The sequence below is a fragment of the Enoplosus armatus genome, chromosome 6, assembly GCF_043641665.1.
Source record: "Enoplosus armatus isolate fEnoArm2 chromosome 6, fEnoArm2.hap1, whole genome shotgun sequence".
Lineage (NCBI taxonomy): Eukaryota > Metazoa > Chordata > Actinopteri > Centrarchiformes > Enoplosidae > Enoplosus > Enoplosus armatus.
The window spans coordinates 18,655,731-18,680,890 of record NC_092185.1 but is presented as its reverse complement, the minus strand read 5'-3'; the positions used below and the strand labels follow the sequence as shown (position 1 = coordinate 18,680,890).

The following is a 25,160-nucleotide window of genomic DNA, read 5'->3' as shown; positions in this document are numbered from 1 at the left end:
TTGGCTTTATATCTCAACTGCTACTAGAATTACAGTGCACTGTCACTGAAAAGTAAAAAGCATCTCCGGCCATTTTTAGAAAAGCACGCAGCAGACACACTACCTAACATTATATTATAGAGCTAAGACTGCAGTTTGTCTCTCAGAGCTGTTTTGCCGTTGAAGAACAACGTCTAAAGCAGAATGCAAACAGACATTTTTTTAATTATTGTCTTTTCTTCTGGCAATTGTTTTTATGAGTCTGGGTCTCAACTTAGTTAATGATATTGCAAGCACAGGACCACATTTTGATGACAACTTGAAGAACTGTAAGAAATACATTATCTTGTTCTCTATTGTTGTGTTACTTGTGATGCCTATTAACCAGCAGACGGCTGTGTGTGTAAAAACAATGTGAACTGCTCATGACATTTAAGCTTATCTCCTTGCAGTTACGTGAAGGTCACCATGGCATGGATTACATTAAACATAAATTATTTTAACCACTAAGAAAAGACCATGAGCCTGTCCCTGTTGATACATGGATTATCAAAATCTGCTCCCATGTGGCTCTTTGCTGATCCCGCTGAACAAGTCAGCTGCCATTGGCTGCAGCAGGATCTCTCCCTGCGGGACGGGACGCACAATGCATCCATCCCGGGAATTCATTAATAATTTATGTCTCTATTTTTTTTTTTATGTGTGCAGCCTAGTTATTCAGTCGCCCCTGTGCTCTTTCTTGTTTAGTGCTCTTGCAGATATAATGTGAAGTAAAGCAATAAATGACTGACGGGTAGAGTTATGTAATTCCTGAAAACGTGGTGTTGGGATTTAGATTAGAGCGCTTGCTCATGCTCCACACGTATGTGCTGCCCATTCAGCAGCTGTACCCCCCTTCCCTCTCCTCTCCTCTCTCTCTCTCTCTCTCTCTCTCTCTCCTCATCATTCACTGTTCCCTCCTGCCCTCGCCCTCCTACCTTGAGTGGCTCTGTAGCTCCTCCAGCTCGCCTGCACACTCTGCCCCCCTCTGCTCTCGTCTTCCAAGGTCGACTTTGAGCTCTCGTTTGCAAAGAGACAGGAATAGCAGGTGCACTGCAGAATGCCTCCGCTGCTCTAGCTGTATGTGCGTGTTTGTGTGTGTATGTGTGAGCATGTCCGAATGCATTCCAGCGGAGCTGTGTAGCGCCGAGTGAAGCTTCAGTTTTAGTAGGATGTCTGGGGACTGCGGGCAGACGGGATGCAGATGTTTCTCACCAGCATGGCCGGGAAAGCTGCTGCTTAGACTGCTGGAGAGGAGAGGGAGCTGCTGCTGCGCTGGACTGTGACTGCCTGTCACCCTCTCTCCCTCTGTCTCCTCTCTTTCATTGGATCCGATATCTGGGAGCTGGATTCGAGAGGGAGCAGGAAGGAGGTCACTCTGGGAATTACCGGGACCTACTGAAGACGCCATCAGTGTTCCCTTTGAAAAGACGACATGCTCTGAGAGCCTCTATTTAAACTCTTTTTGTCTCTCCTCTGTCTCTGGTCCTCCTCCTCCTCCTCCTCCTCCTCCGCTTCCTCCGGCCGGTTCCCTGCAGAGTCCCGGTTCCACCATGTCCTTGGCGTTCTGTGGGAACGAGAATAACTCTGTGGCCTACAACGTGGATGGCGGGGTTCTGAACAACGGCTGTTTCCTGGACGCGCTCAATGTTGTGCCTCATGTCTTCCTCCTCTTCATCACCTTTCCCATCCTCTTCATCGGTGAGTGTTGCTGGGAGGTGAGATCCTCAGCCTCTTCACACCACGCACCGCCCTGCACAGACCACACACACACTTATTATGCTCAGGTGATGTGTCAGCACAACTCCACAAGGACCTGAAATAAGACTGATGGGCTTCAGCATGTTCTCTGTTTTCTCTCAGCTTACTTTTGATTAATGAACTACCACATGATATATTCCATCAAGTGTTAAAGACTAATGAAATAATGAGCATATCTTGTAAACGTTTTACTTCCATTATAGTGTCTATACACTCTAATACACTTAACCTTTATTTTATTAATGAGCTTGTTCGACTGTGTATTTCACTCCCTGACTTAAAACACCCTCTCTGTAGATGTTGGCTCTCCCATAGCCAACAGTAGAAATATGAGTATGGCGGGACATAACGACATATTTCTTGAGCGGCAAACAAATGTGACTCTCCTAATGAAATGTAGTGAAGAGAGGCAAACAGATGCCATCATGCTGGCTTTAGGTTACACCTCCTTTGCTCTCTACCTGGCTGCTGGCCAGTCTATTAGTGTCATCATCAGCGTGCAACAGACCAGCTTTGCGTCGTTGCACTCACTCTGCTGCTGCAGTCACACATGCGCTGGCCTCATCAGTGTGTGTGTGTAGCATGTGTATGTGTCCGCTTGAAAGCAGTGAGTGAGCAGTAATGTGAGTTAGGACAACACTTTGTGACACCATACAACTGGTTTGACAGTGGCTCTGTGTTCCTGTTGTTCACTGAACATGCAACCTGTCTAATTATACAGAGGCATTGTCTTCCTCAGAAACACATCACACTCCCAATTCATTCAATTTTGTTTGTCTTTGAACTCGTGCCCATCCATGCAGACATGCATTTCCCAATTTTTTTTTTTTTTTTTTTTTTTTTGTGTTTTTGTAGTAGGCTAGTCTCCAATACTTCATTATATTCTGTACTATTAGATGACTTTTTAGCCATGCATCCAAAGTGGCTCTGTGGATCGCAATGTTGGTCTGTCAGTCGGTTGGTCACTTGGTCCACCACTTTGGTCCAGACTGAAATATCTCAACAACTATTGGGTGGATTGCCATGACATTTGGTAGGCCTACAGACATTCATGTTCCCCTCAGGATGAATTGTAATAACTTTGGTAATCCCTTAACTTTTCAACTAGCGCCATCATCTGGTCAAAATGCCAATTTGCCCAATACTATGACCAAACACCTGCAAAATGAATGCTTAGTAGTACTTTGAGTTTATTGCTATAAGCAAATGTTAGCAAGTTAACGTGCTAATCTAAGATGGTGAACATGATTCACATTAAACCTGCTAAACATCAGCATGTTAACTTTGTCTTTGTGAACATGTTAGCATGCTGATGTCGCAGAGCCGCTAGCATGGCTGTAGACTATTAGTCTTGTTCTGTCTCACTCACAAGGTGAGACGCTTCAAGAAACCCTCTTGAGGTTGCCTCTTTTTTTTTTGTTTCTTGTTTTTGATTTCCCTTTTTTAATTGGTGCAAACAAATTCAACTAATGTATGCGAATTAGCAGACTGAGAGTAGAAAGGGAAAAGCACTCACTGAAAGGCAGCGTGAGTCTGTTGTTAGAGGGTAACCCCACTGCACTGATTCCTCTGAGCTGTGCTGCTTTCACTAACAACTTTGTCACCAAAGACAAACCTCAGGCGTGTGAAAGCTTTTCTGTCCACCTTGAGTCGCCTGTCAAAACCTCTTAAGCCAGGGTCCTGTTTCTGTATTATATTCCCTGCAGCTATGTAATGTGTTGCTCTTCAGAGTGCTGGCTCATGAGTTCAGCTAGTCACATCATTAATTATTTTGCACAGTACTTGAGCAGATGGTATGAATTGTGTATGCGTTTGTATGTGTGGAAAAGAGGAAGATGCAGTGTGTGTGTGAATGTGTGTGTGTGTGTGTGTGTGTGTGTGTGTGTGTGTGTGTGCGTATTTGTGATTGCCAGCCTGTGCCAACGCTTCTCAGATAGATAAACTGTCCAACAGCTAAGATGCCAACAGCAAAGGAGTCATTAACACAATTTGATCAGCAGAGAGGCGTTTTATGACAGCAGTGACTCGCATTGATTAAATAAATTGCACTTTGATGACTGAATCGTTGTTATATTGTAGTCTGAGTTGAGACAAACATCTAACAAAGTGAAGTCACAAAGGATAAAGTACAAAGACAATAAGAGCTAATTGACTTCAGGGTCTCAGGCCAGCAGCTGTCACTCTCACTGGCTGGCCTGCCAAGCATCGAGCAATGTAATGAAAGTGATAATGACACTATGAATACTTGAAGTGACAAACCTCTGATGCTTTTCAAAAACCGTTATTTCCTGTCTCCTGTTTGAGGCTGGGGCAGCCAGAGTTCAAAGGTCCACATCCACCACAGCACCTGGCTTCACTTTCCCGGTCACAACCTGCGCTGGCTCCTCACCTTTGTCCTGCTCTTCGTCCTTGTCTGTGAGGTTGCAGAGGGCATCGTCTCCGATGGGTACGTTTTACACACTAATACAAACCTCGTAAACATATCCTGAATTTCAGTCAGGTGTATGACGATTAGCAATTATTACCCCAAAAATGTACTCATTTGCTCCCCTTTAAATAACATTTTACAATAATTAGGTTTGGGACAGAAGTGTATTTATGATGAACAGACGAAACCGTAAGATAATGAGCCATGCTGCATAATTTGGCGTGCCATTACATTATGTAGGGGTCTGCTCCATTGTTATGTGACAGTGGTTCTGCTTGTGACAGTTTTGCTGCTTGAGGCTCGCAATCTAATCAAAGACTGTTTCACTGTTCACTGTTTATCAACTTTCCACAACAATTGCTCAATGATGCCAGAGAATACTACCATGTCTAAACTAACGGTCTTGCTGAGATGGCCTGCGGATGGTGAAGAAATGTACCAACACTCGTTCTCCTCTTGTACCTGAAGCCTCTGTAGACAGACGAGTTAATAAATAATTGGCTACTTGAGTCCCTCAAAATCCCAAATTATAGCCTGCAGCAAATATCTACACTACTACTAGTAGTACTACTCATATTTTAACTTTCAAAGCTGTTTTTTTTTAAATATATAGTTTATATTATTTTAGAATTTATTTAGTTTATATTTACGTAAAGCATTAGCATATAGGCTAAAAAAACAGTGGCTGGCATGGATGCTAATTTTAGCTAGTTAGCAACAAGCTTTTTAAAGTTGACGTGTCAGGGTTTACGCACAAAGAGGCACAGGGAGTCACAGCTTGATAGAGAATCCATGTCTGCCCTTTCTCACTTTAAATCCTCCTTCTCCTTGTTATTTGTTTTCCTCTCCTTCTCTCTGGACCACGTGCATCTTGTTGTTGTCTAATGTAGTGAGTCCATGCGTAACAGGGTCCAGTAAACACTCAGGATTACCGTTTATCAGTCATTTCTCCAGACTGGAGGCGGGTAATATTTGAGTGATTGTTACTGAAGTGAAGAGAAGAGCTCTCCGCCTGCTCGCCACTCCACTGGGCTTTTGACATTGACTTCAGTGCTGTGCTGCCGTGATGGTTGTTTATGTCTCTCTTTGTGTGTATGTGTGAACTCGTGTGTGCACATGGTACATGTTTAATGAGGCACCTGCCAAATACAGGTGGGCATTTTTTTTTTAACAGGCTCACATCGAGTCTTTGACTTCAAGTAATACATGACAATACTTACAAACGTAAAAAGATGCATGTGGTTATACATATCCATTCAGGAAAAATGAAGGACAAAATGTTCTGGTTAATGAGGACAGAATGGGTTGTCACATTGGTTACTAACGGTAACGGTAGTCTCTGTTGCTTTGCCTCATCAATGTTATACATTTGTGTTAGTCATTTTGTGCTTACTCTAAGCCTTTTCCTGATGTTCAATTGCAGGTTCACCCAATCCCCCCATCTTCACCTGTACATGCCTGCAGGTTTGGCCTTCATGGCTGGCATCACCTCTATTATCTACTATCATAACATCGAGACCTCCAACTTCCCCAAACTACTATTAGGTACAGTATTCTTAAATTCAGCTATCCTTTGTCTATCAATCATCCATATGTTTTCTTTTTCATTTACCTTTACTTACAGAGAACAGGTTACTAGTACAGGTACTGAACACAACTGAGTCTTATTTTTAAAAACACACCCTGTACAGTTGGTTTCTGGGTAGCTCCACTGAAACACCTAGTCAGGTTTCAAACAAGTCTCGTGAAAACATTGCTGAATAGTGATCAGGGCTTCTAATGCCTGGATTAATCAAACTACATATTAGAAAACTGGCCCTTGTCACCTGTTTGAACTTACTATCAGAACAACAATAGATTCAAATTGCCTGAGCTCTTCAGGATGATATAATTATAAAACAGGGCAGCAGGGTCCATTCAACCATTTACAGATGAATGGTTCATTACCTCCAGATAAGATTGTAAAATGATGGAGGGCAACATCATCCAGTGTAATTGTACTGCTCTGGGTAGATATTAATTATATCTTTTACTTTCAGGTGAAAGATCTGCGCATTTTTCTGTGTTTTCAACTAAAATAGAATATATAATATAATATAATATAATAGTCTTCTTCTTCTATTCTTTATGACCTGTGAGAATTAGCACACCATAATAAAACATCCCCATAGCAACGATAGTGTGAGTTGTTCTTGTTAAACAACAATTACACCAGAAGATACACTGTATTCTTAGTCAGCTGTCATCCAGTGATATCTATTCATAAACGCATCAGTGACCTTTATTTCACATCAATGTCAGCCTTTACCTTAGTCCATTAGTTTTTGTCATATAACTCCCATGTTTGCTCTTGTAATGATCGCCCCGTTGCTTCTCTTCTACTGTTCATAGTTTTCCTTTCCTTCTCACGCATCATTAACTCCCCTGTATTCAGCTCTTGATGCTTTACTCATTACTCTTGTCAAGATGCTGAGCTGCCATTGGCTTTTAGGTCTCTATATTGGAGTCAGTCTCTTGAGGGGAGTGGAGGAGCGGCGCTGAGTTCATCATTGCATGAGCAGAAATTAATCTGCTGAATCAAGACTCTGCCACTGACCCACACACTGCCAATATTGTCTTGGTATAGATGCTCTTCATTACAAAGAAGTAAACACTATCAGGGTCTGCTGCAGTGTAACCTTTCCCTGACAGCTTTCTCATCTTTTATCAGTGTTTTCACAATCAGTCTCTCAATATTTACCCCAATAAACCTGTTGAACTGACATGATGTGATTCTATCAAAACGTCATGGTGGAGTAAAGATAATTGACTTTCCTGCTATTTATTGGCTTAAAGGTGTTGACCTTGAAAGCTGTTAGACGCACATTGTTGACATGTTGCTATTGACATAAGGAGAGGAGGAAAGGGAGAGGAAAAAAGGCACTTAAATAGAGCACACATTAGAGTTGATAGTCAAAAGGACTAAAACAAGGCTATGGCTATACTCAGGTCATTTATCTTTTTGGCTTGTCCAGTGATTTGCGGCCTTTCTTTGATGCCTGCTAAATCTCCTCAGCTCTGTTCATCTACTGGGTGCTGGCCTTCATCATGAAGACCATCAAGTTTGCCAAGTACACCGAGCATGGCATCGGCCCCAGGCAGCTACGCTACTGCATCACCGGACTGCTGGCGCTGCTGTATGGACTCCTACTAGCTGTGGAGATCAATGTCATCCTGGGCAGGGTGAGTGTGTGTTGTTGCGTGCGTGCAGGCAGGCACGTGTAGCCATCTGATTGTTGCCTGTTTTTAGCTTCAGTCACCTCTCCCTTCTTTTAGTCTGAAATCCAAATGGCTCCAGCGGCCAGTGATCAGTACAGCTGAGTTAAAAATAGATTGAAAATAGATCCAATAATGCTTCATGTTTGTTTTTCCTTGTCACACATGCAGCTGTTAGGAAAGTCATTTTTATGTCAGTGCATGTGATAGTGGAGACAGCACCTTTGCTAGTCAATAAAAATACTGTACAATGAGGCTGCCATTGCTTGTTTTGAATGTTAGCATATAATATGATGTCGAGATAATATCATGAAAATGGAAGCTGAAAATTTTGAACTGTTCTTTTCTTTGCTTGCTTTGTGGGGGTGATAATGATACAATATACTCATCACATTAAAATTATCTCGAGCAAAACATAAAAATCTAAAGAAAAATGCCGCAACAAGGGTCTACAGCGACTGTACGTCTGCACAACAGTGCTTTTAACTAAATGTTAGCTATGGTTGTAAATCGTAGTGATGGAGACATACATTTCAGCACTAAACTTGAATCCATTCAGTAGTTCTTGAGAAACAAAAATTAAGATTCATGGTGGTGCTGAAAAGTCAGGGGATCACCACAGTCATGTGGCTTCAGTCTGTGGGGACCATGAATGTCTGCCCAACATTTCACAGTAATCCATCCAATAATTGTTGAGATTTTTCAGTCTGCACCAAAGTGGTGAACCGACCGACGTCCATAGAGCCAGGCTGCTAGCGTGGTTAAAAACACATTTATTTTTCACAAGAAAAATGGGGCAAATATAAGGCAGGAGACATAAAAACACAGCCAGAGTCAGAACAAAGTACAGAACAAAATAAAGAATAAAGATTATTGCGTGAAGGCAAAGACAAGATCCTCTCAGCTTTATGAAACAGACGATAAGAGCCTCAGGCGGCCATCTTATACGTGGTTTAAAGGTGTGCCAGCCTGGTGCCACACTTAACTGTGACTGAAATGCATTAACAGCATCTCTAAAAGTGACTCTGAGAGAGGAGTGAACTTTTTGTTACTCTCTTATCATTCATCTGGCTGTATTGTATTGAGTGCACAACAAACTCATCATGGTCATATCTTTTGATTATTCCGTTTTTGACATTTTCAGTCCTCTTACCCTTTTTGAACAAGTGAATAAATGTCCGACTGGTGTAAACTTTTTTCCCTTTTTCCTCTGGACAGTCTCCGCTAACCTCTGCACTGAGCACACATCTGCTATTGAATCTGACTCCCCTGGGTGAATAGCAAAGAAAGTAATTCTCCCATCATGCCCTGCACTTTGTTTGTTGAAGCACATGCTGTGAGTACGTTTACTGGGTCATGGCTGTGTAGTTCATATAGCAGAACATTTTAAAGGGGCTCTTTCATAGAAATTCAATTGTTCTTGTAATTATATGATCAAAAAATTGCATCGCTATAATTAGATATTACTTAAGTGATAAGTGATTTTGTTGCATCGCATTTTCAATAATCCTCTTGACTTGGTAGTGATTGGCTTCCATCACCGACACTTACCAATCCTTCCAATCGTTCACTCAAATTCAATTGATACACAACAAAACATAAATTTGCAAAATATAATTGCTGAATTTTATTCTTCTCTTGACCCATTTTCAAACAAACCCATCAAAACAGATTATTCTGAATTTATATAATTTGTGTTTGTGTGTATAAATACTCCAGCGTTTGGACGTTTTCTGTGGTAATTCATCTGCCACTCACTAACCTAGTTTCCATAAAGCTTAAAAACACACACTGCTCATCTCTACTGACTCTGTTTCACTGTTTTGTCTTCGTATAATATATTGTGGAGCTACATTTCACTGCCCCACATACGTTCTCTTCTATTCTGTAAAACTCCAGTCTAATAGTGAAAGTAGAACATCCATAAGCAATGTTAAGCCTCACTATGATTCACCAAATTGCCATAGTGATATCAGGCAACCTGTAATTAATACACAACAGAGACAATTTATCTTTAGGCAACTGTAATTAATCCCACTAATAAGAGTGTGTTCAACTGTCATATTCATTGTGTTGTAGCTCTCGCAGTAAGGAGAAAATTATAATTATTAATTCCATTGATGTCAAATGAGTTAAAGTTTCTGATCTGTGGCTGCATGTTTTTATATTATATATAATATATATAATATTATATATAATAATATATATAACCCCTGGTTTTCAGGTCACGGCAGACGACACACAGAGTTGAATAATAAATCAAACTTGTCTTTCTGTCCTTCCTTCTCTTACAGCGCTACATGTGTTTCGCCGACCCGACAGAGGTGAAGCCTCCTGAGGACCTCCAGGACCTCGGTGTTCGCTTTCTGCAGCCCTTTGTCAACCTGTTGTCCAAAGCCACCTACTGGTGGATGAACACCTTCATTACCTCCGCTCACAGACGACCCATTGACCTCAAGGGCATCGGCAAACTGCCCATCGCAATGAGAGCGCTCACCAACTACATGAAGCTACGCAAGGCCTTTGAAAACCAGAAGGTTGGTGCTCCGACTGACTGGTTTACTGTTGATAATCTTTTTCTGTTGTCCAGTGCTCACAGCCCATAGACCAGTGTGAAAAGGCATTAAAAGACACATAGCTCACATTAACATTAATTCAACCAATACAAGGTTAAGGGTATTATGAATAAATGTTACATGACTACGCTGTTTGTTCTGATGGGCAATACAACATCTTTCTCCAGGTTTTTTAATATCTGGGAGATGAGTCCCAGGTTTAATATCTCACTGCACTGCTTGAGATCTGAGATCTTGTAACTGATGTGGTAAAAATCAAAAGCATCACTCTCGTTTCTTGCGTCATTGGTGCTGAATAAATAATTGCGAATGTATCAGGCTCTGGTGCAGATGGCAACAGAAAGTAACAGAAAATGGGGAAAAAAAGCCCTGTAAAAGAGTGAGTGATAATATTGGGCTGTTTCGCCCATGAATTCTAGTTTCTGTCAGAAGTGAAACGTTCAAACATTTTGTACACAAACACTGAAGCAAATATCTGTGTGTTCATGTTATTTCAAACATACTTGGGCAACCCGGATTACGAAATACGAGAAAACTGCCGTCCCTTTCTGAATGTGGTGATTATCATCAAGGGATCAACTTGGATCTCCCCCTCACAGACACAAATAAGCTTTAAAGTATTTATGTAAGAGCTTAGAGTGCGGCTTGTTTGGCTCCAATTTATTATGAGCCCATTTGTTAGTTTAAGTGTCTTAATAAATCTTGTGTTTGTAATGTTTAATTGAAGTGATCTGGGAATCTTACAATGTTTTATTTATTTATTTATTTATTTATTTATTGATACAGCTGTTCTCATAAAAAAAGTTGATCTCTATCCCGTGATGACTCAGCTCTGGCTGAACTGGGACTATTAAAATATATTCAGACGTCACAGAGATGATTGGTCAATAGAGTAAACACTGAAATGTCACACTGCCCTTAAACATGTACACATGCTCAAGCTTAATATAATTTAGTCTGTTTGGTAGAGAATCGAACAGGCTGATGAAACAGCTTCTGTCTTTTTCCACCCTGCTTGGGGATCACCGCTCTCACCCCGAGGCGGTGTTCTTCCAGTCTTATTGATGCAGTCCAAACTGGGGATGTTTCCTCGTTACATATTATTCTTCCTTCTCTCCTTCTTCTCTGTCTCACTTTCGGAGCACGTGTCAGGGGTCGGAGGTAAAGGGCCTCCTCTGCAGGGTCATTGTTTTCCAGTGTTTGGAAGGTCACAGAGATTCGTCACTGCTGCGTGTGCGTCCGGTGTGAACGCAACCCCACTTCCTTCCGGCAGGAGCGAGGGATGAGAGAGATTGAGAGATCCCACTGGAGAGGTGGGGTGGGGAGGTGGGGGGGCATTTAGAGGAGAGTCCGGAGGCGCCGGGTCATTCCCATTCTACTGTGAACGAGACGACATCCCGACCCCTGCGGGGGTGAAAGCACTGTACTTCATGGGAAGCTAGTTTCACTCTGCGTGTGTGAGAATGAAACGTCCTCCTTCCTTCTTGTTTGAACCCAAGGTAGAAAGAAAGGATGTGTGTGTGTGTGTGTGTGTGTGTGTGTGTGAGAGTGACGCGCACAGTGACACATGTTTCGTAGGTTCAATATGAGCTCAAATGGAAAAATACAGACACATGATAATGGTCACGTCTGTTCTTCTCACAGTTTTGAGAATGAGTCATGTTCACAGGGATACACACACACACACACACACGCAGTGAAAATGTTCTGGGAGTGTTTACTGCACCATGACAGTCCAGATGTTTTCCTCTGATCATTGCTAAATGAATCACTGAACCAAGCTGTTGGGTTGTTGTGTGAAGTTAATATATTTTAGACATTATAAATCAATATAAATGAAGATCAATTGCTCTCTCAGTAACTCTTAAAGTGATTTTTAAACGTCTTAAGATTTACTTTTGTCATTTGAAGTCATTTGAAAACTCTGAACCTGTTTTCACTTGCAGTTTAATCCTCGTCCTCTGCATCACTGTCGTGGTTTTCCAGCATCATTAGTTATAGAGCAGTTGAACATGACTGACTCGCCGTTGATGCAGCAGCAGCGTGGAGGATGGAAACGTGGAACTTGACCTCATTTTGCAGGTTTCTGCAGCAGTGGTGAACCGACTCTTGAGTTAATGGTGTCGATTCAGCTTTTATGTTCAAGCAGTTACTTCCTCTCGCTCTGTTAACAGGCATTATTGTCTAACCTAGTTTCTTTTTCTGTTGTTGTACTGCCAGTGCAGCTCCATGGAGAAACAGCTTGCATAATGTTTGTTGTTATGAATTATCTATCCTGTACTCATTATACGAGTGTCACTCATAGATGGTGATTTATATTTGTCATTTAGATTTTAAGACTCCAAAGTCTTTAAAGTAGTCAGAATTGTTATGCAGAGTAGTTATATTCAGCATTCATCTGAATGTGGTTAATTTCTCCTCAGTGTATTCACTCAGCATGCTGAAATATTTCCACCTCTGTGCCCCCTGTCATTTGATCTTCCCTCAGAGCCCTCAGGGCACAGCACCCCAGGGCCCAAAGTTGATCTGGCAGGCCTTGAGGAAAGCATTCGGCAGACCTCTCATCCTCAGCATCACATTCCGCTTCCTGGCCGACCTCCTGGGCTTCGTCGGTCCTCTCTGTATCTCTGGCATCGTCCACCACATCAGCAAGGACAACGGCACCATTCAGCAGCCGGTGAGGGGTCAACCATACTGCCATGCACACAGCAAGATAGCATAACATAACATAGCATAACATAACATAACATAACATAACATAGCATAACATAACATAACATAACATAACAGAGGGAATAAAACTGTGTTTCATAAACAAACCTTTTTCACTGGTCACAACATTTTTTCAAAAAATACCCAGTGAAATATTCTCTAGAATATTTCAACACATTTGTGGTAGAGATTTACATGAGTGAATATATAAAGAGACTGGGTATGGAGAGGACAGGTGAAATGCAGATTTTGCATGTTGCATGATTTTAAAGTTATTTTTTACATGAATATAGCATCATAAACATCATTCAGGACATCAGTTTTTCTTAAAGTAAAGTAAAATAAAACAACCCTTTTTCATCTTTGTTTCATTCTCTGGTTAGGTTTTTGTAAGTTTCTCCAAAACCTGGCAATCAAACTTTATATTTAATGTTTAATGTTTTCTTCACCTGCTTTTCAGTTTTCACGAAATATTCGTTTTCTCCTCTCAGCTGCTGTTTTTCATCTCTTCCTCAATGACACTGACAATTGTCAGGTGTTGTTTTGTCTCATAGTCCCCTTAAATACAACTTCAGTTTTACATTCTTTGTCACATTAATGCTACATTCTGTCTTAAAGGCCCTGAAAACTTGGTTTCAAATCTTGTGTATTTTTGCATAACATTTGATATTTACTATTACTAAATAAGCAGCACTGCAATTAAAGTTTGGGGGTAAATCATCCTTAGTTATTATATATTAATAGTTTAGTACTCAAAAACCCAACAAATCTGCTTCATCAGGTCTGTGTGGGTTTGGTTTCATCAGATTTGACTGACAGTGCTGGCAACACAAACGCAAACTCCCACCTCAAACCAGTGAGAGGGGCACAGACAGAAATCTCTAATGTGAAATAACCAAAACTGTTGGAACTTTGACAGAAAATGATGTGTTCGTATAAGAGGCCATCGTTCAATAGATAGAGGAATTTAGTTTTCAGGGAGTTTGATATTCCTTTCTTACCTGCAATAACCAGATTTTACCTGCGTTTGTTCAGTTTTGTTCAGTTTTATTTTCGAGGCATTGGCTGATAGAGGAGTTCTGGGTAAAAGTTAACTCTTTCTGAGGAAACATGTAGTGTTGAGACGGGGATGAGACAAGGATTCAGAAACAGACATGACAGAGACGTCACATGGCTTCCTCCTGTCTCTCAAAGGTCACAGTTACGGTTTGATGAGACGTTTATTATGCCCTCTCTCCCCAGTGCACCTGCCCCGATGGTATACTAATTTAGTCCTCGTCAAATATTTATGAGACATATTGCTGCTGGAGCTGTCTCGGTTTCTTAGATTCCACACAGGGCACACTGCCATATCAGACGGCCACTCAGGCATCCTTCTGTAAGAATAACTCCTCAATTATTCGTTTGAGAGTGGCGTCCACGCGAGCCAGTGGAATATCAAAAGTTAATTTTAAAATGGTAAAAAGACTTGTCAAGCAATCATAGTAAATGCTCTTGACAGCATGCCAGTTTGGAGAGAAGACTTAAAATAGGCCTGGCAATTTGAGGCAATGAGACTGGGGCAGGATTGTATTTCTTATAGAGTGAGAAATGTGTTTTTAGGAGTGGGATGAGAAAGATATAATATAAATTTCAAGGACGAGCGGATGTGGAGTCGAGGCACATTTCTAATCAATAATTTGTTATCCCTCCTGGGTGAAGGATCTCTACCTGATGCAGAATTAATTAATCTTTGAGGGAGATATTGTATCCGTCTCCAAGAGCTGAACCACATTCTTCTTTGGTTTCCAGCTCACACTCTCACACAATATTGTGGGCTGCTGTGAAAAGGAAATTATGCATTTTAAATGGATACTGTTACCCTTGACTTCTGAAGTGATGAAAAGGAACAATTTTAGTTAAAAGCCATTACTGACAGAAACTCTCCAAGTCAAATCCAATCCTGCTTCAGGAGTTCAGCCTGTGTGATTGACTTTGCAGAGGTCCCTGCCTGAGTAACATTGATAAGCCGGTCGATACTTCCATCTCCCCCGCTCCCTACTTGTGCTTCCAGATGAGGTTGCTGGGGATCTATTTCATTTCCTCCAAAGAGTTTCTGGAGAATGCATATGTGCTGGCCGTGCTGCTCTTCTTCGCCCTGCTCCTGCAGAGGACCTTCCTCCAGGCCTCCTACTATGTGGCCATTGAAACGGGCATCAACCTGCGCGGGGCCATACAGGTATGACATTTCAGGAAATTCTCCAAGTAACATGTGACTTTTCGCTCAAAATTGTTTATTGAGGTTGTGTTATTTTTCTACATGGATCTGAATGTGGTTGTCCTCCCCCCAGACAAAAATCTACAACAAGATCATGCGTCTGTGCACCTCCAACATGTCCATGGGCGAGTTAACTGTTGCTCAGATCTGCAACCTGGTTGCCATAGATACCAACCAGCTCATGTGGTTCTTCTTTCTCTGTCCTAACCTGTGGGCCATGCCAGTTCAGGTAAGAAGCATGTTTGTCTGCTCTATTAGGTTTGTTTTAAACTTCATTAAACTGTGTTTCAAATGAGTTTGCATTGTTTTACACTGGATTGTTATTTGCTGTGTTGTGCTGCCTGTTGTCTTTGGTATTGTATATCACACCGTGCATTGTGTCTGTCTTCTCCCATCAGGCTTATAGTATAGGGCAAAGCTCACTTATAATAAAGGATTGCATACAGAGGTGTGAAGGCTGAAAAGGAAGGTCAGGTGTTCAAGCCCCTGCGGGAAGAAAAGATTCACTGCTAATATGTGCGGTCGATTGCAAGCCTGTGACCTTTATGTTTTGAAATGCTGTCCTATAACTGGATTGTGTAATTCATGACACACAGTTTTGTATAATCAGTGTTGTTATTCATATACCAGTAAGTCCTCAGGAGAAATTAGAGTTGAAAACAAACATCCTGGCAAATCATATTAATACTATTTCATGGAAATATAGTATCCCAGGAATCGTGCTGGCTATACCGCTGTGTCTATCTAGTTTTTTCATTCTTTTATTCTTTCTTTTCACTCTCGAATTCAAATTCAAAAGAGCTTTATTGGCATGACATATCAGAAACTCTATATTGCCAAAGCAGTATTTAAGACCGCTCTATTTAGGATGTTTTATTATGTCATATTGTCTTTTGTTTATTTCTTCTCTCTGGCCTCTATCATTTCATCTATATCAAATGTAAAACCAATTTTCCTCAAACAGAAATGCAGTTACACATATTGCCACATTTGCGTTTACCTGCTGCTTCATATTGTTCTTTTATTTAGACTCCATGCCAGTGGAGGAGCATTGAGATCAAAGCTTTGGGAAACCAGAAATAGCTGTCACAAGTCAGGATGTTTAAATGGAAAAACAGTTTTATGGTTTTAGTAGTTTGTTTTCTGGCCAACTCAAAATTAAATTCACAACTGACCTTATTGTTGACAAGTTAACGTTACCCTATTGGGCTGTGAAGTTTACAGCGGGCTAAGGTTAGCTAGCTAGCCATCACAAGTTAGCTGACAAAAATGACCAACTTACCGAACAAAATGCAATGCGACCAGCCACCAGGTGGTGTTCAAGATATTTTGGCTTCAAATCTGGGGAGCTGTCATGTCGTCCATTTTATATACTGTCTATGGCATAAACACAGCCAACAATCTTTGCAATGCTAATGAAAAAGTATTTTTATATTCACCAGTAAGCAGTGAAAGTATTGATACAAACTGTATGCAAAGATATGAGAATGTGATATTCATGAATACGAAGACACAAACAGGCTGTGTTACATCCTTCAGTAGCATTATAAACCTGCTTGTCTGAGCTGCATTAGTATTCTCCATCTGCACTCATCCGTCTGCCCCAAACTGAATTAATCCACTGTGCTTGATCTTTACTGCATCCTGCCCTGATGGGACCTTTCATTGGGCTTTTTCAGTGTCAGTCGTTTTCTATGACTTTTTATCTTTGATACAGCTTCTATCTGAATGAAATGAATCTGAAATGACTGATGTGACATTTTGGGAGATTAGCCCCTTTTGTCACCTCACACAATACATAACAACAAGAATTGTTTGCAAAATCATCTCTCACTAACCAGCTCCGTATCTTGCTGCGCTTTTAGCGTACAGTGTTTTCAGTAGTAGGTCCGTCATAGCAGGGAAAGCACAGAGGAAACTAATTTAGGTAACAGTGTCTCAGTTCCATCAAGTGTCCCAGTAAGCCAAAAACATCTACCTCATCTAAATGGATTGCAGTCACTTTTCATGTTATCAACTCCGCCTGTGCCTTTCCCGTTAAGACAAGCCCAAATGTGTGCTGTGAAAAAGGTCTGTTATGTATCAAAGGCCGAGCAGAGTTTAGCAGCCAGCTAATTTCGCTCATGTAAACAAAACACATGACTACTGCTCAAAGCTGCTTATTAAATTGCTTTTATGTAAAATAATCACCAATTACAGAAAAATGCATGAAGCACAATGACTTTGGTGATTCGCTGACTCCTTCTCTCGCGCCATCATCGGGACAGTTATTAAAAATGTGTCCAATACGTTTATGACTAAATACCTGCCAAACCAATGACATCCCATTAGACTCAGCTGTGCTTTTAGTGCTTAGTGCTAGTGTTTGGGACAAACTCCCTAAAGGTCAGTAGCAGGTGCTGAGGGAAATATTGCAGTTAGGAAGCTGTCTGGCCAATCAGAGGGAGTGCTTGTACTGTTACTGTATGCAGCGTGAAGCCTTTTATCAATAACACACACTTAAATCAGGTGTGATTCATGTGAGAAGCTGACAGAAACTGTGTGGGTGTTGGTGACTCCATAACTGTACATTACCATGCCGAATGCCATGGATTCATATGACTCACACCTAAGAGGCTGCTAGTGTAAAAAGGTGTTACTTTTAATGGTGTTATTACAAAGGGGCTCAAATCATATCATGCTGTTCTTTTCCCCGTTACCCACCTCGTCCCCAGTGGCACACATTATCCTGTGACAGATGAAGGAGAGGGTGTGTGAGTGTGAAATGTCACATCCATCTCCATCTGGTTCTGTGTGTCCTGGGGATTTCTGAATCCGGCATGCATTCAGTGTGATGCCAAAGACGGTGGGTGGCTGGAAAGGTGCCAAGGACAGGTGGAAGCCTGACTCATCTCTGTTGTAAACCAGGAGAGGAGAGGATGTTAAAAGCTTAATTTTCATAAACATTTGTGGTCATTCTTAATTCATCGCTCATTCAGCGCACTGACCAACGCTGGAGTAAAGAGTTGTGTTTTTGAAATCCATCCTTGTAGAAAATATGCGCCGTTGCATGTTCCTTCACTTGTGCGTATGAATAGCAATGCATACATTCTGCAATAGGCGTTATCAGAGGTGATGGTTGTAAGCTGTATGTGAATTGCATTACATGTCCTTGCATGTATGCTGATGCCCTTATTATGCTCAAGGTCACTGCTTCTCACAAAGCGGTGCACTGTGGTAATACGGTTGTAGCGATGTGAAACTGAAGACTGACTCTTTGGAAATCGTGTATTCCTATTTTTTCTCTCGACATGAAAGTGATTCTCTTCTTTTTCTGTCTTTTTCTGTATCTTCCACTCTCAGATTGTTGTGGGAGTGATCCTGCTCTACTACCTCTTGGGTATTAGTGCCTTGATTGGAGCGACCGTCATCGCTGTGTTAGCTCCTGTACAATACTTTGTGGCCACCAAGCTGTCCCAAACACAAAAGAGCACTTTGGTGAGTATTTTTATTGGCCCCTTTACAGAGACGCAGCACTGTTTGTGAGTATTTTTTATCTATTTTTAGCCAAGCTAGTGGCTATGGATGGCAATGTCTGTTGGCAGTTGATCTATCAGTCCACCAAAGTCAAAGTTTTCACTTTTCCTGTAATATATGTCAACATCTACTGAATGGATTGGGCATATTTTTGGTGCAGACATTCAGAGGTTGAATCCTGCTGACTTTTGTGATCTCTTGACTTTTCCTCTATTACGACCATGAGGTTGATATTTCTATCAGGTGGAACACCATGCAATATGCTGCAGGCATTCAAGGTCATTATGAATTTTAGTGACTTTTCATCTAGCGCCATCATCGGGTCAAAACCTCAATTTGTCCAATACTTTGGTTTACAGCCTCACAGAGCTGTTAGCGAAGCTTCAGACTCTTTGTTTTGTTATAATCATCTTGGAATCAAGTGATTTTTAGAAGCCTATTATTTCAGTACATCAAGGAGAAACTAAAACGTGGCTGGTTGCCATCAATCTATTCACATGTTAAAATAAAATACAACACACACACTTGGCTGGAAACCTCAAAATAATCATTATGTATTATAGTCATTATCTCCTTGGGGACCACAGATTGTTTTCAATCACACAACATATTCTCATCTTGCCTCAAGTCTTTCTGTTGCTTCTAACTGCTGCAAAGCTGCTGTTCAATAAGACCAGTCAAATGTAATGATGTTTCCTTCAGTCCTTGATACTGTGGAGCATGATTTTATACCGGAGAAAAACACCATGCTTTGATGTCTTAGATGTGTGCAAATGTTCGTGTCGCCCTCTGGCTGCACATCTTATAGTTTATCTGTCCTTGTGTCAGATTACGATTATTGTAATCAAAGCTCCCTTTCCACTTGCAGGAATACTCCAGTGAACGTCTAAAGAAGACCAATGAGCTGCTGAGGGGCATCAAGCTGCTGAAACTGTACGCCTGGGAGAACATCTTCTGTGACAGTGTGGAGGAGACCAGAGGGAAAGAGCTCACCAGCCTGCAGGCCTTCGCTCTTTACACCTCCATATCCAGTAAGGGACTTTGTCTCCTCTGCATACTTTGAACTTTGCTCTCTGGCGTTCGAACTTCATGAAATAGAAAATAAATATGTATTTCTATCTCAGAAAAAAAACATACACAGGAAGGCACACAACTTTAAACACACATATATATATATATATTACATCCAGTTATAAAAATAACTGGATGTAAATAAGATATTTTAGAAGATATTTTAGACACACCAAACATGGATTATTGCACTTCCATTCATTTCCCATCTACAGTACTTCAGACATCACTGCACGATATGGTCACTCAATACTTATTTCTTTTCCACAGATGGGCCTCTTATCTTCTTCCACAGTAGCTGCAGTCTGTGGCTCCAGTCCTGTAATAGACTGTGTCCAATCTAAAATCAATAATTACAGATTTAAGAAGAATGAGCACTCATAGTTGACAATTTACGAGAATAACGGATCAGAACCATTTCATGACAATAATAGAAACCATTAATGCAGTGCTGAGACATGGTTTCATGTATGGTAGCAATCGGAAACAAATTATAGTTATTCTCTACTTTACATAGTTTCTTTTCTGGGTGAAGTCTTGGAAAACGCCTTCACATCCTCCTGCCTGTTTTTTTTTTTTCCTGCTTTCAGTTTTCATGAATGCAGCTATTCCCATCGCAGCTGTATTGACGGTGAGTTTAAATTTTAGCTCTACCTTTAATTCACCTAAATGTAAATGATTCAATATGCTCCGCTTAAGTTGTGTCTAGTTAACAATGAAGTATTGAGCAGCGTGCATCCTGCTGACTTTCCCCCTGTGTGAAGGACAGAGCAGAGACAGTGTCAGGCAGACAGTCTAGTGATATTTCAAGTGACACAGTGGAGGGCTCTCTAACAGCACCTCACTAAATCCTGTCTTTATTTATAGGAGTCCTTCATGGTTGTAGACTTGAGCGATGGCAAATTAGAAAAGTCAGACAGACACCAAGAAGAGGGACGATTATAAACGACAAATGTAGACAAATCAGTGGGGTTTTGAACAAGCCATGAGTATCAGCCAATCAAAGTTCAGTTCAGGTTTAAGGATCTAAATTCATGCTGTTGAGACATAACCTCAGGCCACTCTGTCCTCTCTCCTCTCATCCTGCAGACGTTTGTGGTTCATGTTCACATCTCTGAGGACGCAGATCTGTCCCCAGCTGTGGCCTTTGCCTCTTTGTCCCTCTTTCACATCCTGGTCACCCCACTCTTCCTGCTGTCCAGTGTGGTGCGCTCCACCGTCAAGGCTCTTGTGAGGTGCGAAACTAACATAATATTTTTACAGCAGAGTGCAACGTTAGATTTATCCTCTTCATGCCTCTTCAGACTTTTTTTAAACAAATTACAAAGAATGCAGCTTCATATGCTATAGATAAACTAGGAAACACGGGTTTGTTTTTGAATGTTTATTTGTTGGGAAGTGTCTGAAAATAGAAACACTCCAGACTATGAGCAGACTAGCAAAAAGCAACATGATTAGATGAAACACCTGACCTTTTCCTGCCGTAGAAGGATCAGCTGCATTATCGGATCAGCCTTTGTTCATGTAACAAAGTGCTTAATTTCCCTGTTGTTTTAGTGCACTTGTCTCTGACACTGGAACGTTGTGCCTATTTATTTCAGCAATTAGCTTCACAATTAGTTTGGCAGTCAAGACATCTGTTGGGAGTTACAGGTCTCTCTCCCTCCGCCACTAATGCTGCACAAGTCAATAACTCCCCATCCTGTCGTGCCTCTGGTTGTCTGTGCTGCTTTCTTTATTATACTGAGTGATAAAGTTGATAGGTAGGTAGGTACACTTCTTATATTTTTATTACAGATCTATTAGGATACAAGTTATCAACCCATTTCCTTTAGTTTACATGCTTTTCGCTTACACAACATACTGTGGGGTAATTAAAAACATTAAAAGGGTTCACCTGAACTATGGGAGAGTATAAATGTGCAACAAATTTAGTTTAAATTTCCTGAAACTGATGAAACTGACAGGATTGCAGCGTCACACATTTTCTATATGAGCCTTTAGGAGGCCAGCTGATACAACTGTGCTGTTATAAACACCAAATTTTAACTGGAGTTGCTTTTCTTTCTTGAATGTGGAAGCTGCCTGTGATCCTTCGAGATGTCTATTTTGGGACTGTGTGATCTGACTCTCTTTGTCAGACACCAGGAAAGAAAAGACCTTACAGTGTAGAATCAGCACCTCAGTTTATCTTCACACTTCAACATGAGAAAATATTTCTTTGGAGAGGAAAAATAGCCTAACAATATTGTAAATGCAATGTCATTGTTCAACTTTAAATATATTCAATTAGATTTAATTTTTAGAGTTGTCATTTGATGCCGCATAAACATCAGTTATTCTTCCTGTGGAATGAAAATTCTGATGTTTCAAGAGTCATTCATATTTCATAAAGCTTTTGACACTTCTCATACTGATGTCACTGCAGTGCATTTGCTGTAACACACTGCGGCATGTCTGTGCTTCTCTACTGTATACTTCACGTCTTAATCCACGAGACGTGGTGGAGATGTGGAAACATAGATCTGTTATTCAGCACAGATTTAGATGGCATGTATCAGGGAAGCATTTGCTCTCATTTAGGTAGTGAAATAGAAGACACTTGATTAGATTCAGAGATGCAGAGATACGTGTGTGACCGGGAGAGAAAGTGAAGATAAAGCTATTTTCCAATGTGTTTCGCTGAATGAACGATGTGGCAGTAAACAATAGGGATGTCGTTATCTTTACACGGATGAAAGTGAGCTCATTTAAAGTCTACGTTGTGTCTGCTGTACTCGTTGAATACAGTGATCTATAAATCACTTGTGCTTTAAACTGTCTGTCTGTTTAAAACTTGATTTATCATACAGATTTCATTTTATTTTTCATCATTAGTGGCTTGATGCTTCAGTTTCTTTCTCCTGTGTTTAATCTGCAGCGTTCAGAAGCTCAGCGAGTTTTTCTCAAGCGATGAGATTGGAGACGAACAGGAGCCCAGAGTGATGTTAACCTCTGGCTCCAGCAACCACAACCAAAATAGATACCAGGCTGTGGTAAGTACATGTACTCATGTTTTTTTTTATTTTTATGGATTGATGGAAGCAACAAGTTAGACAACATCTGTTTCTTATTATCGCCTCTGCTGGTGCATCCAGGCTGTCTCACTTTGCTCTGAATGTTGTTTTCTTCCTCCACCTTATCGTCTTCCTGTGAATATCTCCATTTACCCCTTTGTCCTTCGTGCCTGATGTTATACAATCCTCCTCTAGTCATCCTCTAAACCTTTCCCCTCATCCTCCTCCTCCTCTTTGTCCCGACACCTCCAGCCCCTGAAGGTGGTGAATCGCAAGCGCCCCCCGAGGGACGACTGGAATAACTACAGCTCACAGGGGGACCATGAGGGCGACGGACCCTCCCAGGACATGGACCAGGACATCTGTATCCGGGTGAGAGAGATCAAAGGAGAGACTTTGTGTCCAGACTCCACCAGATACCACCTGGCCTTGACAGTAACAAGATGCAATATTCCTGCAAGTTTTATCAGAACTGAAGTGGTGATGAAGCAGTTAGAGTGGCCTTCACAGTTAATATTAATATTTTACTATTTTACTAAGATTATTTGTTGGGTGTTTTTTACCTTTATTAGACAGTGACAGTGACGAGGCAGACAGGAAATGGGGGAGAGAGAGTGGTATGACATGCAACAAAGGTCGCTGGCTAGAAGACAGTTGTGACCATGTGACCATGTGACCATGTGGCATGCGCTGTAACCATTTAGGCACTCTGAATATTTTACCTTTTGTTAAACGTCAGTCATTTCAAGTTACGCTAGCTGGCTCTCCAGGTTTTGTCACAATCACACTGATCATGTAGCAGTTATGACCTTTAGATTTCTCTGTATGAGGGACATTGAACAAATGTATTGTTTACAGCCTCCTGAGATGCATCATCTCATTTTCAAGAGCATCTTGACAAGTCATTAGATTTCATAAACGATGGTAGTGCAGACAAAAGAAAACACGATGATAACATAATATACCATAATATAAATATGACACATAGTGAACAAAACCATCAACAGGACATCGACATTATGAAAGTGAACATGTGAAGCAGTAACAGGAAAATAATAACAAAAAAGGCAGGTTTTGAATAAGCCTGTTATAGATTGAAAATGTAGACTGAGGGTACAGTGGTGTGTGTTAATAAATACAGTGAGGTATATGGCTGTAAAAATCACTCAAAAGGGCAAAAAGGGGCCTTAGAGGTATCATGTCACTCAATATCAGCATCAGTTTTATATATAAAATAAATCCTATCCACAGTATCTCAAAATCTTCTGAATGGAGCATGATCGCTCTTCAAATGCGTTTTCAGAGTTGAATTGATTGGCCTGAGGTTTCAGCATCACAACGTAGTCTGCACAGCATGCACAATGTTTTGGACACCACTGATCACATTTTGACAAAAGCTGGAATGATGCGTCTAATTTCTGTGCACTGCAGTTGTCAAAATTGCACTACTTTGCCTCAGAGGAGCACTGTTGACGCTTGTTATGAATATCTGGGATGCTGTTGAATTGGTTTTAATGGGTTTTATTTTTATCTTTATAAAGTGAATAAGAATGAAGCCATATTTACTTCTTATTGCCTCTCTGCCACTCTGCAGTGATTTTGGATGGATGACATGTTTACTGTTTACTTGTTAAAGAGTGAGTTCATCTCTGTTTGACATGTGGATGAGTCTGTGCTGTGCTTTCCTCAGATAACTAGCGGCTATTTCACCTGGACCGATGGACCACCAACACTTTCTAATGTGGACATCAAGATTCCTTTTGGTGAGCATCAGGCAGTGTGATGTACAATCCTCAGGTCCTCTCCTTGTTTGTTTCTCTATCCAGTTTCCTTCTGTTATTTACTAACTGTGATGTCGCCTCGCTCTCTCATCAAACCCCTCAGGTAAGCTGACGATGATTGTGGGCCAGGTGGGTTGTGGGAAATCGTCTCTGTTGCTGGCGGCGCTGGGGGAGATGCAGAGAGTATCAGGAGCAGTCACCTGGAACAGGTCAGTAACAAGGTCCCTGTTTTGTGTCTGAGTCAGCTTTGATACTTAAATAATTAAAACGTTTTAATCACTTTTTACGTTTGAATGATTGAGTTTCCTGTTTCCTCTTCAGCCTGAGAGACTGGGAGTTACACTATGTAGCTCTACAGTGAAGTCCTCTGTGAGAGCAGTTGATTGTCAATAATCAACTTTCCATCCATTCAATTACAAAGCAATGTGATACATGTACCCTCAGGGACACTCGTGTCCTGTATGTTAAAACGTTCATTCTTGAAATGAAATTCAATCCAGAGGTGAAAGGTTTATTTGAAGGGAATTGCTCCTCGTGGAGGCCCAGACCACTCTGGTCAATATCAAGAGTGTGACCCTCTGGCTCGTGCTTTTTAAACCTCTCTGGTAATTGCTCTGTCAGGGCCAGTTGAGTGCTTTTATTTATGTGTGTTCTTGCAGCAATAAATTCTACGTCCCTGACAAGGTAATGTAATTAGCATCAAGATCAGATCTCTTACCATGACATGGC

At 41.1% G+C, this 25,160-nt stretch overlaps 1 protein-coding gene across 1 annotated transcript in view; it reads left to right on the top strand.

Moving 5' to 3' along the window:
* Positions 1–1,571: 1,571 nt before the first annotated feature.
* abcc8 (ATP-binding cassette, sub-family C (CFTR/MRP), member 8) overlaps positions 1,572–25,160 on the top strand; it is a 47,436-nt gene continuing 23,847 nt past the window's right edge. Inside the window, exons 1-16 of the mRNA XM_070906709.1 lie at positions 1,572–1,719; positions 4,084–4,225; positions 5,631–5,752; positions 7,263–7,429; positions 9,757–9,999; positions 12,527–12,715; positions 14,804–14,968; positions 15,081–15,236; positions 18,350–18,484; positions 19,392–19,554; positions 20,185–20,225; positions 20,684–20,829; positions 22,515–22,629; positions 22,903–23,022; positions 24,341–24,413; positions 24,535–24,640. Coding sequence (XP_070762810.1) covers positions 1,572–1,719; positions 4,084–4,225; positions 5,631–5,752; positions 7,263–7,429; positions 9,757–9,999; positions 12,527–12,715; positions 14,804–14,968; positions 15,081–15,236; positions 18,350–18,484; positions 19,392–19,554; positions 20,185–20,225; positions 20,684–20,829; positions 22,515–22,629; positions 22,903–23,022; positions 24,341–24,413; positions 24,535–24,640 — 2,231 coding nt within the window. The remainder of the gene's footprint in view (positions 1,720–4,083; positions 4,226–5,630; positions 5,753–7,262; positions 7,430–9,756; positions 10,000–12,526; positions 12,716–14,803; positions 14,969–15,080; positions 15,237–18,349; positions 18,485–19,391; positions 19,555–20,184; positions 20,226–20,683; positions 20,830–22,514; positions 22,630–22,902; positions 23,023–24,340; positions 24,414–24,534; positions 24,641–25,160) is intronic.